We start from the raw sequence: 23,864 nt of genomic DNA, 5'->3' as shown, positions 1-23,864 counted from the left end.
ACTGCTTCCAAACAGAAGGGAAGGACTACGAATGTTGTTTTGTGGGCTTCATGAAAGCTCATCGAAATGTCATGTTTTTTAATAGAAATTATGGAAACTTTATAACCAAACTATATATTTTTAAATATTTCTTGTTGGCATACTAATACGTAGGTAAATATTAATCAAACATTTATGTGAATGTAGCTATAAGTAATTGTCTTACATTCTTCCAAAGTTTAAGAAAATATCACTGTCTTGTAGACACTAGCTTTAAGATAAACTTATTTTGTTCATTTTGTTATCACAAAAGTTGTAAACAGCAAGGGCACCCGCAGGGGGGGCAGAGGGGGCACTTGCCCGTCTGAGATTTCTGGAAAGAGTTAATGTAATTCGAATGGTGAAATTGTAGAGATATTTTATATCAAAAATATTGTTTTCTGTGACTTACAGGCCGTAAGTTACAGCAATTATTATTATTATTATTATTATTATTATTATTATCATTATTGTTATTATTATTTTACAGTACTCTTCGGCACGTAAAAAACGGATGAGCGGTACCATGAAGGACAGTAGTTTTTGTGGTCTCCGACTCTGGTTGCTATCTGTGTATTGTAAAAAAGTACAAAAAGAAAATGAACTGTTCATCAACAAAGCGATAGGCTAAATGTTTATTGAAAGGAAGAAAGGAGAATCCACTTTCTATCTAAATAGTAGACTCAAGTCTGAACTTGTATACAACGTCGAAGTATTTTCAATTCAATTTGAATTTTACGATTTGTAAAGTAGTAGTCGTAGTAACTAATAATAGTATTATTAATAATAATAGCAACAATAATAATAATAATAATAATAATAATAGCAATAATAATAATAAACGTTTCTATGACTCTGCCCACCTGAGAGAAAATCCTGTGGGCGCCCTTGGTAAACAATGAAACAATAAGGGAATTGAACATTTTAAAATTTACAATAATGAATAATGCTTATCTTGCGCGTATTATGAAACAAATTTACTCTAAGATAATGTACTTGATCAACGAAATATTAACAAAAAGTGTAACATGATGCACAATAATTATTCGGAATTGAAGATTTGGTAGGCGCAGAGCAAACTATTCAGATGCAGCTATGTTCTAGTGTAGAGTGTTTTCCTGATATAATTCAGTGTTGCTTAAATTCACTGTTGTAATTACATCCACTTTTCATGGCATTCTCTTTACATGTTCCACATATTTTCCAGCGTTGAACGAACCAACGATAGACTATGGCTTCCAGAGGCTCCAAAAACTGATTCCCCGCCATCCAGGAGATCCGGAAAAGCTTCCGAAGGTAAGTCTGATACTACGACAACTTAGCACCACTACACTCTGACTTGAGTCGAACAATCCGATGATTGGCTTCAATGAAAACAAGAATTATTGATTCTCCTCTTTAGTGTAAATTTACCATGAACTCTAATTCTTGTTACGCGTTATGAATGCCCGGAATCGAATGGAAAAGGGTTAGAAACAAAATTATTAATGATTTTCCTAATACGTCTATTAGTTTATTTGAAGTTGGCTCTTTGGATTTTTTTTAAATTGAAGACTAAAATTGGTAAACGCTGTAAGTGCCACAATAATTCAAACACCGTGTTCCACGTTAAACTGATAAATGTGCCGTGCTTTATAATGTGGTAAACGTGAAATGTGGCTGGTAGTTCTCTAAGTAGTTCAAAGGGCGCGTAAAGAGGTCACTAGTGTGCACGTTCTTACGGGCTGATGTGCGGAACGATGTGATTTCCCAACACTTTCTCTTTTGGCACTTACAACGTTTACCACTTTTAGTCCTCAATTATTGTAAGCACACCCAATGAATATGGTAGATGTCCTTCATTAACATTGTACGCCTCGCTCCGTTTAGAAAAGTATGTGTAGTGTAATCAGGCCCGTAGCCAGAATTTTATTTCTGGGGGTGGGTGGGGGGGGGGCTCATCCCTTATCAGCTCGGGCTTCGCCAGCAGTATTTGAAGATGGAGGTCAGGCCTTAGATTAAACTTGATTATTACAAATAATAATGACAATAATAAGTATTGTTATTTTACAATAATAACTATTATAAGTTTTAAAACATATACCAATTTCACTCCAAATTTATTGTTATTATTACATAAATGACTTTGCTGCTCGATCCACTGCATCAGTGAATATCTAACACAATAGTTTTCCATTATTTTTCTTATATTTTGTACAGTTAGTGTACTGAAAATCATAGTTATTGTATTTTGTTATTAACTTTTACACAATCGTTCAAAAAAAGGCTTTAACAGTTAGTGGTAAATTTTACTCATAAAGTTTATATTCTGTGACCTCTCACAAAGAAAACCATAAGTTTTGGAAGCTGTGGATCCAATTATTCTTTGGATTACATGGTAGAAAATAGAACCTGGTTCCTCTATTATACACTAAACGTTTTTCGATAAAATGCAGTGGTCACTGTGCTTATAACTTTATTTATGTTATTAACAATAAAAATAACAATTAAATTAGATATTTGTAGGATTTCGTGGGAGCTTCATCCTCCTTAGCCCCCCCCCCCTGGCTAAGTGCCTGAGTGTAATAAATTTCACTGTAACACACAATAAAAATAAAATTGACCAGTGACCATATTTTGTCTTTTCTTTCTTATGGGCTTTGCACATATGTACTTACTAGGACTTATTTCATACGTTTTACTACAATAAGCCTCTATGGACAAAAACGCACATAGCGAATAGCATAATGGTACAATTGTAACATACCGACGAATTGATTTAACTATCTGTTCGCTGTACGTCCGTGTTCGAATGCAGGCCAATTTTGGAATTACATAGAAAAATTCATTTGAAACTAAGTGAAACTTTAGTAACAGAGCTACAGCCGTGAGATAAAATAATAAAAATATAGCCTAATGCCTAACAGCAACAATTTACAGAATATATGAGGGGTATCTAATAATAACAGTGTAAACTGCAAGAAAGATACAAATCACTAGAGCATGTCGGCAGCCGTAAAGTACAGTCTTAAAATGTTCCTTAGAAAATATACAGACTAAAAAGATACTAATTATCAACACTAGCGTCTTACATTTTTGTGATATTTCTACTTGCCACATCCCACATATTTATTTCTCTCCGTTTTACACCAACTTTCATCTTTTCTAGACAATTTTCCCACGGTTGTCACTCCATTGTCGTTATTCACTTAATGACATCATTAAAATCATTCTTAAAATTATCACACATTATAAGGTGCTTTCTATGAGTCACTCTTCTCATAAATCTGTAATTTCTAAGTTCGTGTTTCGTTAGAAATGTATACGTAACGAAGAATGTACTAATAGGTAGTTTGAGAAAAAGTTTCCATGGCCTAACGTGCGAAGATAAATACATGAGTATTTAATTTTCCCAAAGTTAGATTTTTAATAAACAAAAAAAGAAAGACCGTTAGTTTTTATAATATAAGCAAGAACTGTATTCGTATACTGAATAAATTAATTTTGTGATTAGAGGATTATTCCACACCTCAAGATGGATGATAAAAGAATAATTACATATGTTGTGTCGAGTTACCACAGTTCTTTTTCATGTAGTCTTAATCATTAGCATTAACGCGTTGTCTTATAATATTTTTTGTAACGCATAGTAATATAAATGTTTATCATTAGACAACACGAAAAAATATATACGGAAAGAATATTTCCGTCATTCCATGATATAAAGATTTCTGTCAAAAGTGTTCAATTTGCAAACACGGGCAAGGAGATTTTCTTCCAGACCGGCGCATCATCTAGCGACAAATTCTGGTACCACGGTTTACCTGGCGTAGCGAATTTCAAGATTGTAGTCTGCAACTAGCGCCACTGTGGTACATTTTTATACTATGTGCAGGTAAAGACAGGCGCGTGGAAATTTTAGTTGAATGTCCGAAAAATGTTGGTACTGGTAGATACGGATTTTGAAACTCTTGCTGTACATTTTTATAATCTATTATCAAGAATTCAAGGGGTCTAAAGAAAATCTATCGGTTTGAAATGCACGATATGTGCAAAGAAATATGTATATGTAATTAAAGAACATACATTGAGTCGCACCTATCTGTATTGATAAAATACACTCCCCCGTTTGATAATTATTGTTGTTTTAATGTTAAGTGATACATTGTTAACATCGCACCTGGTTGCCCCTTTTCTGCCAGTTTTAGCGATTAGGATGAGTGATGATATGATGAAGTTTATGGGACAGTTGCAAAGAACGCCAATGCCTATAGGTCGGGATTCGAAACCGGGACATTCTTTGCGTGCAAAATTCTATTAGTTGCGTATATAAGTTAATAAGATATTGTGTAAAAGAATAGCCTCTAAAGTCTAGCTGTGAAGTATAAATACCTATAGTAATAACATGCAACTGAGTGTTCGTTCAGAATTTCATTCTCCCAACCTGATTCTACTCACTCACCCGAGCTGGGAGATCATCCAACCAGTTACGGGGTGAAGTGTGGGCAGCACGACGAACCCCCAGTCGTTGTTGCAGGTTTCCGTGACCGGGTTACGCTACTCACTCGTAGCTCCCCAATTTCCTCACGATGGTGGGTGACCACCGGTCGAAACCTGAGGAGAAAAGTTGTTACGCTTCCCCCAGGAGACTCGAGCATGCGGGCGTCCCGTAGATACGTACGGATTGTATTACAAAAAAGTGAATAGTCATTTGCGTTGCTAAAAATGTCGATCCATAGATGTTATAACTACTTGAGACGGTTCGAAGGTTAATCTTTGGCGGAAAGCTGCATGTTCACCCTTGATAAGAGGATGAATCATTAGTGGCTTCTCCCAGCCTTGAAGGTTGCAAGACTTTTTTTTCTGTCGCTTAGTAAATGGGGCAATTTGTTATCGTCGCGACACCTCCGTGCATGGTGATTGAATTGTTGACATAGCTTGCCAATCGCAAGTGATTCAACGCAGCAGCCAATCGGAACGTAAAGTTTTCAGTCATCGATATAAATAAATTACAGTGGCTCTCGCTGTTACATTTCTCGAATCCACGACTTTTGCGGCACCGTCGTATGCGACACTAGCATTTCTGCCGTCATATGCGACACTGTAAGGAAAATATATTCCATGACAGTTGCGACACCGTCATCTGCGACACAAAGTGTAAATAGCTTCCCTTCACACTTTATCCAGGCTTAGGACTGGCAGCATCATGGAAGCTGGTGTGTTTTTTAAAACCTTTATTAGTTTTCCTTCACACTGGCATCATGGAAGCTGGGTGTTTAAAAGCTGGATGTATTTATCCTTTGTCAATGACGGATTGTTTAGATCCCTTGTCAGTATAGGAGCAGACTGTAATCCCTTGTCAATGTAGAAATGTAGAATGCGTCGTTTCTCTTGTAGTTGAGCCAACATCTTACTATTTTCATTCTCATTTCTGAACGTACGCCATTCTCCTCAGAAAGCGCGTAAGATCTCTATGCATTTCATAGTCTGCAAACGCTCTTTGTATTCTCTCATCTAATGTAATGTACTGACGTCGTCTACGTTTCCCTCTAAGATTCAAGGTTATCCTCTCACATAAGTAGTCGTTGTACACAGCTTCTAATCTTAAAGTCTTCACTAATTGGTACACGTTAGGACTTGACTTTTCCGTCAATACATTAACTGTATGGTTCCATCCCTCGACTGCAGTTCCACATGGAAATGTCGAAAACAGAGTTGTTCATCCACTGTTAAACGAAATAATCCAAAAATTTTCTCAATGTGTCGTGGTTTGGCGCATCTTCCATCACACACATCCATCCATCATCGACGTCAGCCACAGGGAGGTAAGCCAGAGCTGAACACATTCTTATACACAGCCTCACGTCTGGATCTGGTTTGTAATTGTTTGCTGCCGCACGCACGCAAATGTTGCTAATTCTGGTAAACAAATTAGAAATCGTAGGGGAAAATCCAAGCAGTGTCGCTTATGACGGGGAAAAACCAGTTTTTGCCTTAGTGTCGCAAATGACGGTGTCGGAAATGTCGGAACTCCACATTTCTCAAGTGTATGATAAGAAGAGAGACATTTCGAGCCAGGCAAGTCTCAGGAACGGTGGTAGGAATGGAACGCTCTAAGAGTATAAGAGCTGACAAGTATGGGGGGGGGGGGGGGGGATACAAATATAGGCCTACATCAATGTAAGCACTTTCAGAGAAACAGAGAGTGTCTCCCCCTCTTAAATCAGCGCTTAAGATTTAGAGCAGCGGTTCCCAAACCTTTTCATTTCATGATGCCCTTAGTGTTTCAGGATCTTTCCGCGGCTCCCAAGTCATATTGTAGGTCTATCTAACACTTTCAACTCTCACTTAGTGTGGTTAGGTTGCTTGCCGTAAGTTAAAACATAAACATATTTAAAATTCAGAATTATTTTGTATGTAAAACGTACTAAATAAGCACATATTTAGAACAATCTATATAATTGACTAACAAGTAAGTGTCATTTCAGTGAAAATATTGGAGAATTTCGCGGCGTTTTACGTCACCGGTTTTGAATAGTTTTCATTGGAGTTCACACCGTTAGATGACAGCACGACGCACATAAACGAAAAGAAACAGGCAATTTCGTTACATATGCCTAGTATTGTAAATCATAAACCATTACTTTTAACATCAAAACTGAAGAATTAAGGATCTATTTTTTTTTACATCCGTGAAAACAGATTATAGATATTTTATTGTTACTGTTTTCAATTCTACTTATACTAGCAACATAATACAGTATTTAATAGCAGGTTCAGCTGAACAAACTTAGTGGATCTAATTTCGGGTTTAAGCTTGTACGCTGGGAATACATTCTTAATACAGTAAAACCTCGTTAATCCGGACTAATGGGGGGGGGATAAGTTCAACGGTTTAACGAAAGTCCGGATTAACTGAAATAACCTAAAACAACAGTAGAAAGTGCATTACAACTCAGTTTATAGCAACAAAGCACGTTTATTATGGTGTATTTAAAAGGCATAGGTCTAAATACACTATACAGTACAGTAAAATGTAACAACAATATGACGAATGCGATTGTTGACTTCTAGCCACATTTAAAACCTTGCATTCTGCTTTTTTTTTGCCTGTCCGGATTAAGCGAAGTCCGGCTTATCGGGGTCCGGATTAACGAGGTTTTACTGTATTATAAAATAAATGGAATATACATAAAACACTATCTGTGACATGAAGCTTCGATTTCATTGTTCTGCTGTCATTAAACAAACACTCTATTAATGTCGAATTCTACAATCCATGAGAAATTATCAACCACAAAGGTACATTTTCACAAAAACTAGCCGTGATGACGTAAGCAATATTCAAAGATGTACTAATGTGTTCCATATCCGGTTTTACTTTTGTTTACATAGCTTTGTATAATTTACAGTGCGATACTTTATTAGCATGTCCTTCCTCGGTTGCAGCTTGTGTCAATTCGGTAGGAGCTAATCTATTTATTTCTAAAATTAGGTTTACAAGTGACACGTGTCGCTTCGGTCTGGAAGCCCCCCCCCCCCTCACACATACAAATTTCTCAAAGAGCTGAGAATAGAATGAGATCTGATATTAGTTTCGGAGTATCAAAGAGGTAAATAACAGTTAAATCACTGTTGTACTTCATTGCATCTGTACAACAAGAACACCACACAGTTATTATATACCGGCTTATGTATTGTTAGAGTGTATGTTTGTGTGTCTATGTACACACACACACACATCTAGGACAGACCTAAAATCAGATTTGAATGATTGAATTAGGTTACTCGACTATGCTTTTCTTCCACTTTTGGGAATCGCTGAGGATGAATGATGATATGATGAAGAGAGACTTACAAAGAACATCCGTGCCCAGGCTGGAATTCGAACCCGGGCCCCTGGCGTCTTAGGGCGCCGTGATAACCACTTTGTTACTGAGGTCGGGTCTAAAATCAAATTTGAAATCATGATCTAATGGAACGAAAATTCATATTTTTGATAGTTGTACAAAAACAATAATAATTGTGTTGGTCAGTATCCTTGATCGATTTGGTTTAATTTAATTCGCTTTTCTTTCACTTTCAGCTAATCGCGACGATGTGTATGAGTGATGATGTGATGAAATAGATGAAGGTCACTCAGAAAGAACACCCATGCCCAGATTGGGCTTCGAACCAGGGACTCCTAACGTCGTTGCGCACTGTGCTAACCGCTCCGCAAAGGCGGTCAGCCAATCGCCTTGAGTGATGCATCCGCAGTCTCTCCACTTGTGGTCCTGGGTTCAATCCCTAGCGTGAGAATTGGTGTTTCTTTGTGAGCGTTCCTTTATCGATTTCATCTATTCATCCACATGGTCGCGATTAACCAAAAAAACACAAGAAAGGTGACTTAAATAATAAAAATGCAAATTCAGTGTTCACGATGACAGAAACTTGAACTTGAAAACGTTGCTCGTAGTCAAGAAATTAGCAATTCTCCAATCACGCTGCATCGCCTTCTTTGAATTAAATTTCCGGTTAGTTCCCCGGACGGCAGACATCGGTCAAGACGGCTTCCACGGAGAAATCAACTCCCCCCCATCCTCCAGGTCGGTTCTCTTACAAGTTTCCGCGAAACTTCTTGAAATATTCACGGTGTCCGTCTGACGAACTAATCTCCACTGGCGAAGGCGGTTTGTCTTCCGAGGGAGAATAATTTATGCGGGCGGGATCATTGTCGCTCTCCCCGCTCGACATTTAGCTGTGATGGGAACCTTAATCTTACATAACTTTGGCGGAATCGAATGAGGAATTCGTCTTCAGACATTTGAGCGTGGAATGACAGACGGACGTCTTCCCCCTGCCTCTTGGATTTAGGGGATCGTATTGATTGGCTCCTTCGGCACCAATAAAGGCTGTCCTCGAGGTTCTGGTATAGGGAGGGTACAGAGACAATTCTCGTATTCGACTCGAAATTCGAGTCCAGATCGAGAGAACCTTGCAAATATCGAGACGAAAACGAGAGAACCTTGCACAAATCGAAACGAGAACGAGAGAACTTTGCACAATTCCAAACGAGAACGAGAGAACTTTGCACAATTCCAAACGAGAACGAGAGAACTTTGCACAAATCGAAACGAGAACGAGAGAACTTTGCACAAATCGAAACGAGGAGAGAACTTTGACAAATCGAAACGAGAACGAGATAACTTTGCACAAATCGAAACGAGGAGGAGAGAACTTCGCATAAATCAAAACGAGACGGCAACGAGACAATCTTGCTAAAATCGAGACAGGAAATCAGAATGAGAGAAGTACCCTTGTTGAGACGTATCAAGGCTCAATCAAGACTCTACATGCCTCGATACAATGCTTACTTGAGGCGGATTTTCATATTTTGTCAGAACACTTACACTATATTCCATACAGACACATGTATTTTGGACAATTAAGGTCAAAGGAGATAAATTTCGTTTTTATGTCCAGCATGAATACGGGAAATTGTTCACTAAACACATTCTATGTAATATGTTTTCAGAATCAGTTATTATGTGTATTTTAACAGTAAGAATTAGAATTTAATTTTATGATACATAAATAAAGCTAGGACAATCTATTGTCGATATGGTTGGACTTCTGATAACTTGCTATTTAAGATTTACCCACATAAATCAAAACTTGACTCCGAGTTCAAAAGACTTGGACAAATTGCATTCACTGATCTATTTTTCTGTCATAGATGTATATACATCGTTTTTGTCTCTACTGCATGTAATTCGAGTTACTTCTATGAAGATCAAAGGGAAAGAGAATCGGTACCATCAACTATACAATTTGTTGTCTGAATACATGGACAAATTCAAACTTCTCCTTTCAATTTAGACAGGGTCTGAGTCTCTCTCGGCACTGATTCAAACTGTTCCTCTTCATTCACACAGAGAATGAGTCTTCGTCTGCACTAGTTCAAACTGCTCCTCTCATTGCACACAGAGACCGAGTCCTCCTCAGCACTAATTCAAACGGTTCCTCTTAATTCAGACAGAGACTGAGTCTTCTCCGGCTGATTCAAACTGTTCCTCTTCATTCACACAGAGAATGAGTCTTCGTCAGCACTAGTTCAAACTGTTCCTCTTATTGTACACAGAGACCGAGTCCTCCTCGGCACTGATTCAAACTGTTCCTCTTAATGCAGACAGAGACTGAGTCTTCGTAGGCACTGATTCGAACTGTTCTTGAGCATAAGAAAGGAGACCAAGTTACTGGCACTACTCATTCAGTTTATTGTTTCTAACAGGAGCACTGAGCATAATCAGAAGTCCAACCATTTCGACACAAACAATAAATCGTCAACTCCCTGCAAAATGCGCGAGACTTAATATTATTTGATTTCTATCATTCCAGGAAATAATTCTGAAACGGGCCGCAGATTTGGCGGAGGCGCTGTACAGCATGCCTCGCAACAATCAGCTGGCCCTCACAGCACCCCGTTCTCCGGCCATGACCAACAACACGATGTCCGGCTTCAACACCTACACCGGCCAACTCGCAGTCAGTGTCCAGGAGAACGGAAACGGTCAGTGGACTGAAGGTGCATAAAACTCCTTCTGTTTCTCTATCGTAGATAGTGTACACTCCTTCCACCGAGCACATCCTCTCACTGGACCATATTAGTGGTGACGTCACAGCAAAGCATTTTGAGTCCAAACAAATCTGACCCGTGTTTTTCTCCTATTTAAAAGCATTGAATTTGCCATCGTAACTGTAATGTTCTTGACAGCAGTTATGAAACAAAATTGTGATGTGCATAGTACATTCATGTAGAGATAAGATTTATGTGATAACGTCTATATATCACACATACCTTACAGAGAATAAGGTAGAGAATAACTGGAGTAAAAAAATCATGCATTTATAAAGATCGGACGCCGTTAGGAGCATTCGCATTACTCGATTTCCTACTCCATTTATTATTTACATTCTCATCTGCAAGGTATGTGTTATATATAGACGTATTCTTCGAAATCTCTTCTTTACATTGATGTACGATACGCATCACAATGTTGTTTCATAACTGCTGTCACAATATTTAAAGCTACCCCTTCCGATGGAAAATTCAGTGTTTTTGAAGGAGCTAGAACCACATGATTGCCTTGTTTGGTCTGAATCTTCTAGCGTGACGTCGCACTAATATGGTCCATGGAGAACTTGCTGGGTGGAAGAACTCTGAGGAAATCTACTATCGGATTAAAAATTATGGATACTCGAGTTTGGACTCCAATTCAAAATTAACCAGTAGAGCTACATATAAACGAGTTACATCAAAATTTATCTAATTCAATTCTGCTGTAAGCTATGGTAACCAACATTTTTTCGAGTATGCCTTCAATTTTTTGTAGCAAAATAAGTCAATCAGTGAACATGGCAACACCGCACGCGCTGTCGCGACTCGACTCGCAGTAACAGCCCGCAGTTTCCACGGTTCATCATCGTTGTTGAGTCGGTTAGCGACAGAACGTGCGGTGTTGCCACATTCACTGATTGACTTATTTTGCTACAAAAAATTGAAGGCAAACTCGAAAAAAAAAAAATTGGTTACCATGGCTTAACGCAGAATTGGATAAGCTAAATGTTGATATATCTCGTTTATATGTGGCTCTACTGGTTAATTTTGAATTGGAATCCAAACTCGAGAATTCACAATTTTTAATCCGATAGTAGACGCCTCGAATTTCTCAGAGATCGATAAACTACTGAAGCCAGAATCCTGATTGGTGAACAATTGGTTCCTTGTCTCTACATCAATACCCAGAAGGTCCAATATACATTTTTGCAATGCTTATACTGAAGTTATTGGCTGTAAATAGATTGATAAAAAAGATGGCGTGAAGTGAGCAGAGCTTCATATGTAAACTAACAACCCTTCAAGTGTTAAAAGGACGACACCAGTTTCGACAAGACTTGGTAATTTCATTGAGGTTCTAACAAGCACCAAGACCTAATACACTCTAAGTATCTGTTGTAGCGTTTTTCTATTTATGTATGGTGGGTATTGTTGCTACAACCATTTTTCGTCGTCTTCTTCTTCTTCTAAGAGAACCAAACCCAACAAGCCTAACCTAACCACCACAGATTATTTACAACCCCAAAAAGCTATAAGCCAATGGAAATTCTTGAAACAGTTGTAGTAGCAATCACTACCTTTATATATTTAGAGCTAATAATAAGAATGCTGGGCAAAGCTTGAACCATTTCAGCTCTGATACATTTACATATATGTATTTTCTAACAAAATATACAAATAAAAATTTATTAGGATGACAACGAAGTGGTGCACACATTTACAGACATATACAAATATGCATTTCCAAACAAAATATTTTATATAGCATAGTGATCATTAAAATGCGAGATATTTTATAAAAAGGAGAAAATATTTACACAAAATGGAAGTTCAATATTCAAGAATATATATTTAGGCTACTTTGATACATAAATAATTTTGTTGTGGAAGATTGACCTAATGAAATAAACTTCTAATGCGTTATGATGCACATATTATACTAAAATATATCGTGCCATCTATCTTTGTCTTTTTGAACTATTATTCATAATGGCGCTAGAACCAGTAGCGTTGTTTCACAGTTTCTTCAGTTAAAAATATACATAATTTACGTTAAATAAAGTAGACATACACGATGCACTGAAGCTGAAAACATGCATATCGCCATTATTCTTGTAATCTGTTCCTTGTTGAATTCGTTAACCTCACTTAGTATACTTCATACTCATCATAACCTATGCAAGGTCCAACGGTTAACAGTGTGAACCAAGGATGTCGTAACGAAGACGAATAATTTTTATTTTTTAGCCCCCAGTTGTGGATTTTTTCCACTAAACCATGGGATGATTCTGTCTTTCATATTTTCAGCGTTACTCTTTTGTAAACATCTCTATTTCGCTTCATTTGTCAACCCTTGAGCTCCCACATCAATTATTTCAGTAAGATTATTGCAACAATTTGTAGGAACATCACTAAACTCCATCTGCTGTGAGAACTAAATTGATGTAAACAAATGCAATTGGCTTTTCGGAAACCCTAAACGTACGGGCATGAAATTAGGCGGGTGGCAGACGTTTGCGCTGTTGCCACGTCGGAGCACAAGTGTTCGGAGGTTTATGAGAATGATATTTTTAGAGTTGGTCTTTGTAATCCATGTGCTGCAAACTGACAGTATTTGCTCGAAAGGTCAGAGATGACACAAAAGTGCCCCAAAGAGAGGTCGACCAGACGCTCGAACTAGGCAACGCAGCCCGGTTGACGTTGCCACCCAGTGCGCGGGAACCAGCGACTTTTGCCCCGCTCTCGCTTTGCTTTTCCCATATGTGACACCAGCGCAATTCTGCCCAGCCGCCTATTTTCATGGCCGTGCGTTTAGTGGCTAATTGCAGCTGTTAACAGGAATTGCACGTGGAAATATTATGTGTATATATAGAAGTGCGTATGATAACCCCATATCACTTGTATGAGATACTACAATAAAGTGTAGGGGCTTATTTTATGAATTATATATATAAGTCAATGTATCTTTTGACAGCCGGAGTTCAATATTAACCAATAGCAAAGCAATTACTTCTTCCAAGTCACGTGATTTTGTTTACGTTGATCTCATTCTTGCAGACCACAGGGAAAGAACGTGCTTTGGCCGGCCATTTTCTTGATTTTTACAGGAAAGCACGTTATTTCCTTGTTTTGAGCATGTTCTTTCCCTGTATACGCAACCAAAGCCTATTTGAAATGGATAGAAATAGCACTTTCTATTCGTGTACAATTCCTAGTTAGAAAGACCCTTCACAGAGCTATTTCATGGAACCTTTACCTCAATTTAGTAATTCAGTTCATGAGTTTAATATTCAGAACAAGTAACACGTTCACAACATACAACATTGTACTGAATTAGAATCAGTACATACGAATTAACATTAATTTAAAAGAAAAAGAGACTGGACGTTGGAAATTAGTAGTTTTGCCTCTCATAACAAGTTATAAACATTGTAAATAGGTTTCAATGAAGTGTGCATGCTCTCACATTATGATTTGTATGTTCCCAATTCCTGAGTTCACCTTACTTACTGTTTGTCTTACTGATAGGGTTTTTTTTCTAGAGGAGTACGGTAGAGGTCAGAGCAGTAGCGTGTCGCCCAGGGGGTACGGCTCAAGTGCTTCCACCCCTCACTCCTCCAACGGTGCATCATACGGGACCACCATGAACGGAAGCTACACATCCGCTTCTCAGCTGAGCAACATGGCGGTGCCAGGCTCGCCGGCTGGGCTGTTCAACTCGTCGTCAAGTAAGTCGAGACTCTCACTCAATCTGTTAGTGGTTATATGCGGATTGGCTTAAAAATACCTTGTTTCTTTACGGACACTGATGTTTTTTTTTTGCTGTTTTTCAGATAATCGATATTGCTAAGTTTGTTATTATTTGCCAAACCATTCCGAATTCTACAAGACGTCCTCTTTCCATAGATATATAATATTATAATACATGTCCTCACATTTTCTGTAACAAATTCCTGATAGAAAAAAATAAACATTGTAATAACATTTACTAACTTCAAACATATGTAACAGTATCGGCGATTGGGTGTCAAACGGGGGGGGGGGGCAAGGACAGTTTACTTTTGCTTGGTAGCAGTGGCGGCGATTGTGTTCTAAAACTGGGAAGTGCAAGGATAGTTTGCTTTACATTGGTAGATAACGTTTAGCATAGTGCGGGGGCAAAAGTGGCGAAAAGTGGGGGACAATTGCCCTCCACGCCACCTTATCGCCGCCTCCGCTTGGTAGACAAGGTTTAGCATTAAAGGTCATAGAGCGGGGGCAAAAATTGGGGGAAGCAACTGGCCTCCTAGTCGCCGCCACTGTATGAGAATAATTAATGAAAATTAACTTAAAACTTCCACTTCGGATTCGAAATCGTCAGTAACCGCAAAATCCACAGAATCCTCGTAAAGAATTTCCTGGATGTGCATATAAATTATTCAGTGCTATTCTGTCCTAGTGGATTGTTTATATACGACAGGCTATGCTATGTTGACTGGGTGTAGCGCAAGATAGATTCTGAGAAGCGTCAATAGATGGCACTGAATGTCGTGGTTTTCTGCAACAATTCGCAGGATTAGTATAAGTTAACATTTTAAGTTGATTTAAAGGGTTAGGTTAACATTTAAAAGAAAGGATATTGGGGTTTAGAGTTCTATCAGTTCTCTCTCTAGAAACAATTTCGAAGAAAATTATATTTATAAGGCGCATTTCATACTGTGCTATGAGTGACTAAGATATCTTGCCTTATCGGTTTTATGTGCAAGAGAATGCGTTGATGGTCATATGGTGGTATCCTATTCTGTTTAACTACTTAAACTCCAGTTGAGCAAATATTATAAATAATTTAAAATACCAGTAGAGCTGAACCGATACCCATACCAATACTCTTGCACATTCCAACCGATACCGACATATTGATTAATATTAGTTTGTAACTATATGCATCAATTTACCAAGAGCTTTACTATAAAACATACAAGAATTACATCAGGCTATTGAAATACATGGTATGTTATCACAAAATTGGTACAAAATACAGTGCCTTTCACGGTCAAATCGTCACGGCAAGCATACCTGACAACGAGAGCTCGTTTGACGGCAAACTATGCAACATCCGCGTAACTGGAAACTGTGGTATAAATGTACAATACCGGAAGTATGTCCAATTGCTTTCAAATTCGGTATACTCACTAATTTTGGCCTGGTAATCACGAATCTGCAGTTAAAAATTGGCGGTCACGTCTAGAAATTGCAAAATAAGCTTGTCAGTTACCGCTATGATTCTCCATACACTAACATGGAAACCATGTTTTCTGATATGAAGACGTCTTCCTTTCCGCACAACGGTCTTGCTACCGTAGTCATAACACAACGTTACTCAAGTGTTGTGCAATAAGTGAGACCCGTTGAATGGAGCGCTCATTTGCATGTGAGAAAATGGCGTCTTGCGTAAAGGTGGAAAATATGTTTGTCCCACGAACAATTCACGGCAAGGCAAGGCAAGCATAGTTAAATTAAGGGTGATCGTAAACATAGTTTTGAAACGCTAATCATTGCAAAAAATAATTGTAAAAGTAAAAAAAGGTAAAGTGTTCCCCTGTGCATAGCACCACGCCATGAAGGCGTATAGGGGGTGTGGGGGTAACGCCCCACACTTTCTTGATCCGGTCGTGAGTGGGGGTGATGTGATCAGCATCACGCCCCTGACCGCCTTTACCCCCCAGGGTTTCCCCCAGGTACCCATGTTATTCGACGCTGGGTGGGCGCCGGGGCCGTTAGAAAAGTTCCCGGATTTGAACCGGCCGGGGATCGAACCCGGGACCTTGAGCATGGTAGTCAGACGCGTTACCGACTGAGCCACCGCGGTGTTTACTCCTTTAACGGACCCACTTTTTTCGACTTAGTTTGCAATTTCTGGACGTGACCGCCAAATCTTAACTGCAGATTCGTGATTACGAGGCCAAAATTAGTGAGTATGCCGAATTTAAAAGCAATTGAAGATACTTCCGGTATTGTCAATTTGCTCCGAAACTGTAATGAAATAAGCTCGTACAATTAGGTGGACTGTTACAATTAGAATAAACACGTCGTTGTTACAAGAAGCGTTGGAAATGTTCTCCTCTTGCATCCACACATTTACGGTATCTTTTTATAGCAAATTTTCACTAACACGTTGGAGTGGTCAAAGGATCAAGTGCTGAACTTAGTTGAATTGTTCCCGCGAGAAGCCTGTTCTTTGGGACTTATAAACAATAAAAGACAAAAACCAACAAATCACTTCCGCTATAATTAGCTCTTGCCAGCAGTGAAGGTCTCACCCAAAATCTTCTTGGTCTTCTCTCTTGCACCAAAATGACACATGCTGCCACAGAGAGTACAACTTCCTCCACAGTCGGCATCTTGCAGCCAACTGAGGTCATGCAGCCAAAATGTTAACAAAAGTTATTAACAAAAATAAAGTCAAACTAGTGTTCTGGTCATCAACATTTGTTGACAACATCCGTTGTTAACCGTGTTGGTAACAAAAAGTTAATAACATTTGTTGGTAACATTCGGTGTAAACGCGGCTTTAAATAGGCCTATATTCTGACTTTGGGCGCCGCGGAAAAATCTTGAAAATTAAGGGCGCCGTGAAACGAAAAATTTGGGAACCCCTGGTTTATTTCCTGCTGCCCGCCTGAGCGAAGCAGATGACACGACAAAAGCGCCCACGTGGCTCAACCTTTTGAGCATGGCTCATCGCACGTAAGTCCAACACCTTCCCGATCAAACGTCGTATTTCATCTTTTGACGAAAGCGCGGTGGAATGCTTTCGTGGTTAGGTTAGGTATATTAGGTTAACATCGCAAGCATAAATAATAACCAAAGGATTTAACATGACGTCAATCGACGAAATACGGCGCTTGATCGAGAGAGTGTTTGACTTCGTGCGATAAGAAGTACCGTACACTAAAAATTATTTACCCATTTGTTGTTGTTGCGTTTAATCTAATTGATGAACTTGCATAGCAGTCCCGTGAGTATCGCAGCGAACACATAATCTGCTATCACAGTAACCACGATTAGTAGTGCAAAGTGTGGAAAAGAAGTCGCCACTTGCATGTTCCAACTTGCTACAAAAATGTTGTGGATTGCAAATAAATAAATAGCTCCATAGTTACGTAACGCAGTTGCCTTACAAGGTGGTGCTATCTGACGACAACCATCCAATCGGTTAATGAGCTGAGCTGTCATACTCAGGGACGGCGACATGGGTGGGCAAGCACCCACACAAAAATTCCTGTGTCCACCCGATTGCCCACCAATCAAATTCAATAAGTACATATACTTGGATACATATGAATGATTTGATAAATAAGTGTATTCTGGTGTTCATAACATGTATATTTTACTTGTGAATATTATATAATGCTAGAAATGTTCACATATTATCAACCCATAAAAAAGCCAATTTTGTCATTAGAAAGTGAAAGTAATTACTAGAGCTATTGAAACAAAAACTGTGATCAAATGAATACTTCCATGATTAAAAGTAGTTTCTAGGCTTAGGAGGCTCAAAATTATGCAGGGTATGATCAAGATTAGATCAGAATTTAGGTTGAACTTGAGGACTGCAGCTCCGGGTCTCCACATACGTATACAAATCCCGACCTGGGTATGGTTAATAAATCTCCAAATAAACAAATAAAAACATCATCTTAGCGTTACTTCCTTCAGCAACGCAATAAATTATTTCGAATTTTTAATTATTATTAGAATAATTTAATCAAGAAGACTTAGATGGGCAGGCCATGTGATACGAATGGCAGAGGAAAGAATAGTTTACAGGATTCTTGTTGGGAAACCTGATGGTAAGAGACCAGTAGGAAGGCCAAGACGAGGATGGAGGGATAACGTTGAGATTGACCTAAAAGAAATCGGCAAGGATGGGAAAGATTGGATTGATCTTACCCTAAATAGGGACAGGTGGAAGGCTTATGTTGCTGCAGCCATAAACATTCGGGTTTAAGTATGCTAGACAGTATAATATAGTTTTAATTGGCTCTGCATTGAAATTCCAGAAGTGTCCCATTTTTTATTTCATTACAATTTTTATATACCTGTTATCTTCAAATATCAATATGGTATGCGAGATATCAACTTTATATTCATTCTAGAATCACAATAATCACTACAATACTGAAGTGAATAAATTTTAATAAACCAGTTATGTATGGAAAAAGCTACAGAATTATTCAATTGCTAATGAGTGGCTTATCCTATTTAGAAATCCTCGTCCCACAAATAAATTTTGCCACATTAATCAACCGAAAATATCAACAGAATCTGTAGATGCAGCTGAAGTAAAGAAAAAAAGTTATGTCACGAAGTATCCAGAAGACGATTTTGTTAGTTTATTTTTAAGCCCACTTTTATGCTTAGATAGGCTAATCGGGACTAAACTTACAGTTTAACGTGTAGTCCGAACCAGTGTGCATTGTGCTCCCACCAGAGGAGGGGGGAGTCGAACACAGGACCTCTTCATTATAATGCGACACGTTATGTCATTGGGGAAAAATATACAGAAAGAACTCGCACCAAACGTGGCATTTTATCACCACAGAAGATGCGCCCATTTTAAGAGGGTGATTGTCTGAGACAAATATTTGAGACTTTCGGAAAGCAACGTCATTGTTCACGGAATTAGCTGCCTTGATCCACTAATGAAACGCTGTGCAATTGAAACAGTAAGTTATGGTTGATTTGTTTTATTTAAAATCATTTTTCTGCTAATTTTGATAGTGACGACGATAAGGTTAAAATACAAACCCTCATAAATGATTATTTTGACAGTGGTTCCAAGTGCCAGGGGCTCGTTGCCCTGAAAGAATATAGTTTCCAGGGTATGCTGCACATGATAGAGGTTGACATTCTAGTGTGTTCGAAATGGTCACGCCATACAACCCAAGTCATCTATGAAAAATAGATTAATTATTACTGGCACGGTGATCAACTTCGATGAATTCCTTTTGTACTAAATAATTTTGTTACCTCAAAAAATATGTTTATGTAACCATGCGTGTATTGCTTCTCCCGCATGAGTAACATGACAGTTCAGAAAACGAATAGCAACTTAGTTAATAAAATCTCTTCAATTCTGAACAGATTTTTCAAATCTTACTTGTTTATTATTTATGAGTGATATTTTGTCAAAATTGCCTTTCATTAGCCTAGGAATATTTCATGGACAATGAACAAAGAATTTGTTTTCCGTGTGTTTTAAATCATTCCTAATAAGACGTTCATTTTAATCCAAACATTCAGTGGCGGCGATTAGGAGGAGCGGGAAGTGGGGGATGCAGTTACCCAGCCACATTTTGCCACTTTTTGTCCCCGCACTATGGCCTCTGTATGCTAAGTCTTTGCTACCAAGAAAAAGTATATTGTCATTGCGCCTCAAATGTTGGCACCCAATCGCCTCTACTACAAACATTCAGGTAGATTTCTCAGTTGTACAAACCTTGTAAGCTAAGAAAAGTGACCCCCAAGGAGTAAGAAAACTCTTTCAGTCAAAAACTCATACGATGAAAATACTATGCTCAGGAACGTGCATTTCAATTACGAGAAGCTTCACGATTGTCTACCATCGCACTTTCTATCATTGTCGCCGAATACATAAAATCAAGTATGTGCCTTGTATTTGCAACACAAGCTTAAACCTAATTCACATTTATTTCACTGTATTAACATGCATGAAAGAATGTGATTAGAATGTATGGCTGGGGTATGGCTGTGCATGGTAAACACTTCCTTGAAATAATTGTGTCCATCAGAGACAAAGCGAAAGGAAATGGAATAAGATGTGACAATAGATTAGAAACGAATAAAGAGGAAAACAAGAAAAGGAAAGGAAAAAGAAGTAAGAAGAAAATCGGGAGTGTAAGAGAGAGGGGGATACATACGTCTTACATTACAAATATATGTTATTACATTTATACTGTCCACCTTAATCTGTCAATAAGGAGCTTCTGCCCACCCGGTCGAAAATTTCTGGCGCCGCCCCTGGTCATACTGTTGGCTCTTTTTACACGTGGAGTATTGCTGGAAATGTAATATTCAAGTAGACAGGGGACGTCATTATTCACGTTTTCAACATCTCTTCTTTTTATTAACAGTTCTTGTGCCATTTGGACACAGCGAGACGGATGAAATCCGCTAGGGGCGCTGGTGGCAACGTGGACGCCAAGATTCGTCTAACTAGCTTAATGATTTTCTTTGCAGCGTTCTTTTCCTAGTAACATTTCTACGAATGTGAAAATTATTATGATATTTAGGTGGTCGGCATTAGATCTCCTAATTCATAATATTGCGGATTCGGTTAATTAGCACAGTAGCGACCTTCTACGCGTTGGAATAGTGCAGTTGCATTTTTCTTTCCGGATATATGTATTTCTGGAAATTTCTGTGGTTGTGATTTTCGTACATGTTAATCGGATTAAGTGTCTATTGTGATGCCTTGAAGCGACTGTTGACATTTCTACGCTCTCGACTGCCCTGTTGGCGGCAACATGTAATAGGCTCGGTAGCGGCAAGTTGCTAGTAGCAACGAGTAATAGAGATTTCAAACCTAAGCGACAAGCGGCACTCGCTTGGGAACGAGCCGATCAAGAGCAGCGTTTCACACCGTAGTGGCATGACAGGCCGCACAAGTCTGCGTTGGATTGGTGAAATCCTCAAGCAAAACATGTTCCATCATTTGTCAGTATTTACGTTATTCCTCTTTAGTTTTATTATTTAAAAATTGATTGTAAAATTAGTAATTGCAATTCAATTAAATTTAAGCGACATGGGTAGTCGACTTGCTGCAAGTTTGTGCTTCTTCATCAATTTCAACTAATCATCGTTCATCGTTACGATTAGCAGAGAGATGCAAAAGATATAAAAAATACAAATTAAATTTGTTTCATAATTATTCATAAATACTGACATGATTTCCTTTCCATATAACTTCTTAAAATCCGTTGAATGATTAGTAAATTGCTTAAAATTGCGAAAACCTAACCTTTAACGTGTGTTCCAAGAATAACGAAGACATTTCGAGGTGAATTTACAAAATGCATTTTTCATGCTCTCAACTCTTGCACAAAAAAGAAGTGAAATGTTAGGATTCGTATCTAATAGAACTTAATTTGTTACAGCTTCACCAAGTTGAGAAAATCCTCGCGAGCTAATGTGGACAGTCATTTTGTTTTCTCCTCTCGCTTGCCCTTCCCCCTATTGTGTCCGAATGCCCCCGTGTTGCCATGCGTATAACTTACCCTATCTTTCTTAATTGTCAAAAACTTCAACAATAGTCTCTGCTTTCGCTGTGTACGGTTTTCCTCTTCATGATGAATAAAGGTAACCACGATGTATTGAAGAATGCCGCACATTTTGGCAACGCAGGGGCACGATTGCAGGGTAAGCATCTGATTGCATCGTCAACGCTATCTTCGCTCCCTTACTGTCGGAAAGTCGACGATAGCGCCAGAGGGGGGTTTCTTTTCTTGGTCGAGCTTGTAATGCGCATTGTCTCACTCCGTAAAATAACTTCATTTTCTCTTGGTTACTCCGTAAAATAACTTCATTTTCTCTTGGTTTTCGTTAATTTTAGAGTTAATAGCTAATTTATTGTTAAACGGTTGCTAGAGTAGTTCCAGAAGTAGCATGCGCAAAAAAGCTTTGTTTAACAAAAAGAAGAGATGACCTTTTTATTTATTTTTGTTTGTTTTTTTCTTATTCTAGTTTTATCGCCTAACGCATATAGCACTTCTCAGTATCAGTTCGGCCACCTGGCGGGAAAACAGAAAAGTGCCTTTGCACCCGTGATGCGCCCGGCTTTGCCCAGTCCACCTCCTTACACCCCTATGAATGCCCACGGCGGAGTACAGTCGGCAGGATGGCAACACCTAACTGTGCAATGTTAGTAAGCCTTTCAAGTTTTTCTTTTCAAAGAAACATTAGGTAGTTTCGTTTGCTATCTTGTTGCCGCCTGCCGAGTTTTAAGAACAAAAAGTGGGGTTCTTTAGAGGTCTGTGGACTAGCAGTTGCCACTGTCCACTTTCTTAAGTGTGGTTACTGTGGGACAGTTAGTACAACCCTCTCATTGGTTCGATGGGTTGACGCATGCGCATTTATGGGCAAAGCGGCTTCGAGATAGTGAACGAAAAAGTAGCTCTCAACTGCTTATCGTTTGATTACATTTGTTCCTAATAGATGGAACCGTTGTAGCTCTGTTAGTTCATTGTTCTTCTTTAGTATCCTGTTGTTCTTAATGTCACAATATTGATAACTAAATACAGTTCTACCGTTTCCTGGAAGTTGTAGCCAGAATGTCCCTGTATACAGTAATAATGAGAAGAGCGAAGAAAATTTCACACACTAGTTACATGCAACTTACACTAAATTTTCATGTTCTAAACGCGATCGCTCGAAATTACCCAGATTGTGCCCAGAAGATGATCTTTCCACCGTTTTTTATTTACAGAATTTCAAAGAGATTGATCGTTTGCAAGACTCAAAAAAACCGGCCCTGTTTTCTTTGTTCTCACGACAAAAAAAAGTATAAGGTCTACTCGAAAAAAAAAATGGTTGGGATAGATTAACGCAGAATTGAATAAGCTAAATTTTGATGTAACTCTTTTTTATGTAGGTCTACTGGTTAATTGTTAATTCGAGTATAAACTCGAGTATCTATAATTTTTAATCTGATAGTAGTGCGGGGCACACTCAACTTCCAACAAATGCCAAAAAGCTAAGATATCTAAACCTGGTGCTCCTAACCTACAATCCCACTTAGGTTATACTGCACATGTGGTTAGGTAACGTTTGATGGAAGCTGTGTGACCCACACCAGGCGCGTTGTCACCAAAAACCTTTGGGTTGGAGCTAGACGTGGGTATTTCATTTTTTTAAAATTTTCCCCCCTTTATAGATTTCAGCTAATCATCACTCATCTTCATTGTCTAAACTAGAGACGCAGAAAAGCGATATAAATTAAAAAATACATTCGCCATATTTGAGGACGGGTACAATATGAGGTGATTCATTGTCATCTGAGAGCATATCTCCAGTTACTCCGAATAAAAAATATATTTTTCTTACCACGATTTCTCGTTGTGATCAAAATTTTATTATTGTGTGGTACAAAAACAATAGAAAATTCGTAGTCTTGTTCGTTGTATTTCGACTTTTCTAGATATTTAACGCTTGTCCGAGTTTGAAATACAGTAAAATCTCGTTAATCCGGACCCCGATAAGCCGTAAT

At 38.5% G+C, this 23,864-nt stretch overlaps 1 protein-coding gene across 1 annotated transcript in view; it reads left to right on the top strand.

Annotated features, from left to right (window-relative positions):
- kn (EBF transcription factor knot) overlaps positions 1–23,864 on the top strand; it is a 311,766-nt gene that overhangs the window by 273,805 nt on the left and 14,097 nt on the right. Inside the window, exons 11-13 of the mRNA XM_083134627.1 lie at positions 1,226–1,314; positions 10,378–10,564; positions 14,140–14,325. Coding sequence (XP_082990753.1) covers positions 1,226–1,314; positions 10,378–10,564; positions 14,140–14,325 — 462 coding nt within the window. The remainder of the gene's footprint in view (positions 1–1,225; positions 1,315–10,377; positions 10,565–14,139; positions 14,326–23,864) is intronic.

Source organism: Lepisma saccharinum, chromosome 1 (genome assembly GCF_977018435.1).
Source record: "Lepisma saccharinum chromosome 1, izLepSacc3.1, whole genome shotgun sequence".
In the NCBI taxonomy this organism is placed as follows: domain Eukaryota; kingdom Metazoa; phylum Arthropoda; class Insecta; order Zygentoma; family Lepismatidae; genus Lepisma; species Lepisma saccharinum.
This window is presented reverse-complemented; position numbering and strand designations above follow the sequence as displayed.